Genomic DNA, 6,000 nt, shown 5'->3' on the forward strand with positions numbered 1-6,000 from the left:
CCTCTTCATATGTAAGAAATGTTTATAGATCAATTAGTTAGCTACAAATGAATAGTATAAGGGAGAGGGGAGGGTCTCTGAAAAAATATTCCACCAAACGAAAAAAAATCCACTTTCTGCTAGAAAGCGTGTTACTCCACAACCAGAAGTGCCCAGGTTTTCAACAGTTTGAAAATCTTTTATTCGAACAAACAAAATGTTTGATTGGCAACACTGTATCTATTATTTGGTTTGTAATACGATTATTTATTACTAATTTAGGATTTTTCTTCAGTAGAATATGACGTCTTTTACTGAACAATGGAAATCCGCCCCCTTTAGAAACGTTGCATAGAATCGGCTTATTATGTTGATTTCAAACATACAAGTTTCATTAAGTTTAGTCTTACCCATTAACGGTTACTAGCCTGAAAACATAGAATATGCCCTTTTAAATTACATTTCAGCATCAATCATTTATCCAAAGTTTTATAGGACTGAAGAACGGCTAAGAACAGCTTTGAAACCATTCTTCAGTACTTGTGGTATCCTTAAACAACTAGGGCATCTGCTTGTCAGACGATCTTTCAGCCTACAAAGGCACACCTAGAGCAAAATCTTTGGCGGGGGAGGGGGGCAATGGGACGATGACGCTAATTATTGACCAAATTGACCAGTTTAAAAAAAAGTAAAAACCGAATGAGGGTGCCAGAAAAAATCTATGGGAGTCTGAAATTGAAAAAATCTATGGCTTATTGCCAAGATGATCAAAACAGAGAGCATGGGAATTTAATAAGAGATTTAATAAGTGGAAAAAACACTAGCACTACTGACCAGGAAAAACCTACTTTTACTGAACTTCTGATTCCAAATATAAAATGTAAAAACCATATAAACTTCTATTCAGAAGATGATTGTATTCAACGTGGTTTTTTATATGTAGTCAGACTCTTGTTTTAAAAATTTTTATATTAGTTTAAAACAGCAGACACCAACCTTTAGACGTTCAAGGACCACTAAATGTATTAATTTTTAATTGGTGGACCCCGAACATGGAATTGAAAAAGAAAGGTATTGTAACTACGTATGATAATCAGAAAAGTTTTAATATAGTTAATAGTATATACTATAAACTATGTTAAACTAACTATATTATACGATATATATATATATATATATATATATATATATATATATATATATATATATATATATATATATATATATATATATATATATATATATATATATATATATATATATATATATATATATATATATATATATATATATATATATATATATATATATATATATATATATAATATATATATATATATATAAAGAGGACTTGAATTTTAATTCGAGACTATCATCACAAGACAGATCAATTAGGCTTTCTGTTTCTTTTATGCTTAATTTGTCCTCTCCGATTTTTGATACAAGTGGATTTAGTATCCACATATTTCCAGGTCTGGGATCTTCTTCCCTTGTGTAACGAAAATGAAAATATTATGTCAGTGACTGTAAGTGCTGTTGAATAGTCATGGATACCGCTTGACGGTTGACATCCTTCTCTTCCATATATTCAGCAATGCTTATAAACATTTGTAGATGTCCATCTACCAACGGCGTCTGCCACAGTGATTTTCTTTAGAGGACCTCTATCATTTCTTGCACCGTAAACACGTCCTTCAGTTGTCTTTGCAAAGATATGTTTAGCGGATTTAACAGAAAAAAATTTACCAGGCATGCCAGCTAGGCTACCCACTCATCATCGGACAAGAGTCCTTGAAATTTCTGATCATTTTGCTGCTGAAAAAATAATCCAATTTCTTGACGCAAGACGAGAAGGCGGCTCAGCATTTTGCCCCTTGATAGCCATCTTACCTCAACGTGAAAAAGAAGGTGTGTGTAATGAGAACTCATTCAAACATCCAAGAATTCAGAGCTTTATGTCTAATTTCACTCACAAGTTTTATAGCACTGGATAATAATTTGTTTATTTCTGGGTTTTTTTTTTTAGCACAAGCTGCTCACGGCGTGTAATGCAATGGGTAAACAAAATGTCTTGGTGACAAATATTTTTGTACTCTTGCAACAACTCCTAAGTAATGCTCAAGTCATATTTTTAGCACCGTCTATACAAATGCCTTTTCATTTTTTCTGCTTAATTTTACGCTTCAGGAAATAACTATCAAGTGCTTTAAAAATCTCGAAGCTTGTTACTCTACCCTGCAAGTTCAGCGGGGAAAAGTTCCTCCTGTAATTTTCCTTGAAACTCAATCCTTACTACATAAAGGACAAGTGCTTTGTTTCTGACGTTTATAGATTCATAGAGTTGAATTGAGTAAAATGGTGCATTTTTTTCCATTGTTAAAACTTGATTTCCAATAGCTCCACCAGTTTCTTCAATTCTGCTCCTGAAAGTGTTATTAGACATAGGAACTAACTTCAGTCTTGGGGTGCCTGTTTTCCCAAAACAGCTATATAGGCTTGTAATATGCAAGGCTTAGTTAAGTCTTCATATTGTTGCTATGTTCATCACTTTGTCTTTACTTTTTCTAAAAAAAAAATGCAAAATAATCCCTTTGCTCACTCATTATGGTCCTTGCGTTTTCTTACTCAATAGTTTCAGGAAAGTCCATTAATTAAATAATTTTCAAATTGGTAGCTGTGTACTTAACATGTTTCAACTTTGAGAACAACAGCTCACATAAGTATGCCTACTAGTTTACTTTCACGGAGCTTATGCCGGGCCGCAGAAAATCAGGAAGGTACATGTCTCATAGGAACTTAACTAATGCTGGAGATTGCGTTGAAAATTGAAACAGATTGAAACTTTTTCGCCGAAATAGAAAGGCAAAAAGAAAATGTGTCCAGTCATAGAAGTATTGTGATTCAAGAATGTATAGCAGTAGAAATCGTTAGATGCATCCTTACATAGATGTACTTTGATTCGAAAATTATACAGGACTAGAAATCGTTAAATGTGCAAACAAAACCCCATGTCAATTTTGTTTTAGTCTTTTTTAGTCGGAACAAAGCTTTTTAAATTTTTAATCTATGATAATTTTCCTTATTTTTTTTTTATGTTGATGAAATACAAAAAAATAGATATTTCTTAATAATGATCCCTTTTGTGGACCACCTAAACATTTTCATGGACCATCAGGGGTCCATGGACCACAGGTTGGCGACCGCTGGTTTAAAAGATAGTTCAGCTAAGTTAATCTATGGAACATTTACTGATTTGAAAAAAAAAATGTACACCAGTGTACCTCATCTGCCCCTTTCGCCTCTTTGTCCTTTTGATTTTTTATCTTCAGCCCAATTTAATGGTAAAAAAAAAAAAGAAGGCGACATTATTCTGCCCGGCCACCATTGTCTAAACTTTCTGTAATTTCAACCAATTTTGAAGGGGATATCCCTCTAACTCCCTGTCTATAGGTGTTTGGATTAACTTTTGTCAAGTCAAAAGATCGTGCTTTTTTATTTAATGTTTTTTCTTTAGATATTTACAACTGTCAAAGAGAAAGTCTCAACTGCCCCCCAAGAAGATGATGACCCACCTGAAAAAGCAGAAGATGTTGATTCGGACAGCCAATCAGGGGTAAGAATGAAGATCAGTCTCAAGGGGAGAAAGTCAACATCAACACCTACTGGGTAACTATGAAATTATTTTTAATGTTCTTCAAGTGATTTCATGTGTGAGACTGAAGTCCTGAAATGCTGAGGAAAAGAAGCGCTGGAAGGGGAAAAAACTCCCATCATTGTAATCAATTGTCACATTCAGATAATGTTTGGGCCATCAGTCTTTGCATAGCAGGTATTTACATAGGGGAGGAAAGCCGTCTGGTTCTCCCCCCTCCCCCACTAAAAAAAGGATTTATCAAAACTGACAGTCTACTCTAAATCGGCAAAACCTTTACAAATCATCTCAAAATCTTCTTGTAGTAAAAAAAATGCCATGTTTATTTGATTTATGAGTAGATCTTAATTATCCTATTAGCTATTGATTGACTGATGATTATTACTTTGTTGTAATGATGAATCCTTTGGAAAAAAAAGAAAGATTGGAATTGAGGAAGAGCGCGGGTAGGTATGTTGGCCTCATGCAACTTAATGCTGCATTGAGCTATTTGTAGCTGATGATATAAATATCCTTTCTATTACCATTGGTTTTGGAATAACCTCCTTTTTTGTTTAAATGTAAAAAACAGTTGTTGATAACTACTCATTGGAGTACCAATTCACTTGAGACTTACGCATCTCCGCCCATTCCTAACCCAGCCAAATATTTTAAAGCTCAGCTCTTTTCTCTCTCCCAGAAGTTCTTTAAATCCTTAGTCATGGCATCTATTCATCCCATTTGAGGAAGTTCGCTGACAGAGTTCTGGGTGGTAGATTCCTAACAATTGAAGAAAAGCTGTCACTAGGGTTCACACTAATACACGATTTTCCTAACTTTGAGGGGGAATGGTGCTTTCCTTAAGCCATCATTTCTTTGCAGGTAAAGCTTGTTTTTGCAATGCTTCATGTACTACTATCCTTCAAATACTCAGCAAAGCGTCAAGCTGCCTGAGGTCTATACAGCTAAGTATATTTCTCTACCCCATTAAATCCCATTACTCTCCTTCACTCAGTTACCATCCATGTAACATATTTTGTTAATCTGATCTAATATGCTACTCTTACAAAATTGGTATCAGATTGACAACGGAAATTCAAGAGAAAATTGGCTATGATAATGGTTGTGCGAAGATTAGAAAAAAAATTAGCTTGTATTTCCATTCGCCTACTATTGACAACTTCCCCCTCTCCCATAAAATAACTTCGTTGAGTTTTAAGCTTTACAGATTCAAAGTATCTTAATCAAATAATTAATTGCATTGATTTAAAGTTGGATAAAATTCATTTGCCGTTACGTTTAAGGGTTGTGTCTGGCATTTGCACGTTTTGGGATAATTGTCTTAACCGTTTGCTAGCTGTTTTTAAAGGGAGGATGGGCAGAGTGATTGAATATACTGTATCCTGATGGTCCTCCCTTTGAAAACAGCTTGACAAACAGTTTCTCTGCAATTATCCCAGAAGTGTGAAATTACCTTAAAGGACGTGTTTATGATATGATGTAGTTCTATATGTATTCCTCTCTTGTTATAGTTGTTAATTCATTCACTTGCTTTTACAGTTCAAGAACAACTAAGCGTCGAAGTGCCAAAGGTAAGAAGTACGATGAAGATGATGAAGAAGATGATGAGGAAAATTCAAAGATTCCATCCCTGAGTTCATCTCGTGCTTCATCTCCTATCGCTGGAAAAAGGAAAAGGGATATATAAATCCTCCGTCAGGACACGGAGGAGAAGTTATTTAAGCTGATTATGTTATTGCTAAACGATCAGGAAGGATCAGGCTTTGTTTCTGATCAATTGTTGAATTAAAACACTTGAATAAATGCTTAAACCCGTCTGTGAAAATTGTTCATTCTAATGATGGCATCATTACTAAGCTTTCAACAAATATCATGTCGTTTGACTTAGTAAATAGTATTTCTTCTGCAGTTACTATGAAAAAAAAAATACAAAAAATTGGAAAACATTGAAAATGCATCGAAATACTTTGAATAATGTTATTGAGAAATAAATTCTTTTTGATAATTAAGGTTGAAAGAATAATCCTCTCTTCTGTCATTTGATTTGTATTTTATAAAATTGGAATAAATATAGGTTCAATCCAATGTGTACTCTGATTTGTTGAAATTTTAAAGTTTAATACAATGCAGATTTACGACTTGGACTTATCAGCCTTTCTATTTCATAACATATTCCCTACATTTTTTTTGTGTTTTCAGTTAAATTTATCATCTGCATCCACAAGTTTTAGCTAAACTCGAAGAATTGTTTGTTTTTTTTTGTGTGTTTTTTTTACCCACTGAATCGATTGGTGAAGTATGTGAAGCGATTTGATGTCGATTTTTCTCTTTGACCTAATCTTGAAGGTGTTGTGTATAGCTCATATTGC

At 33.8% G+C, this 6,000-nt stretch overlaps 1 protein-coding gene across 1 annotated transcript in view; it reads left to right on the top strand.

Annotated features, from left to right (window-relative positions):
* The window catches only part of LOC136038605 (ATP-dependent helicase brm-like), a 114,999-nt gene extending 109,459 nt beyond the window's left edge, over positions 1-5,540 (top strand). The window contains exons 19-20 of the mRNA XM_065721818.1: positions 3,494-3,645; positions 5,171-5,540. Coding sequence (XP_065577890.1) covers positions 3,494-3,645; positions 5,171-5,318 — 300 coding nt within the window. The 3' untranslated portion in view covers positions 5,319-5,540. The remainder of the gene's footprint in view (positions 1-3,493; positions 3,646-5,170) is intronic.
* The last annotated feature ends 460 nt before the right edge of the window (positions 5,541-6,000 follow it).

Source organism: Artemia franciscana, chromosome 2 (assembly GCF_032884065.1).
Source record: "Artemia franciscana chromosome 2, ASM3288406v1, whole genome shotgun sequence".
Classification (NCBI taxonomy): domain Eukaryota; kingdom Metazoa; phylum Arthropoda; class Branchiopoda; order Anostraca; family Artemiidae; genus Artemia; species Artemia franciscana.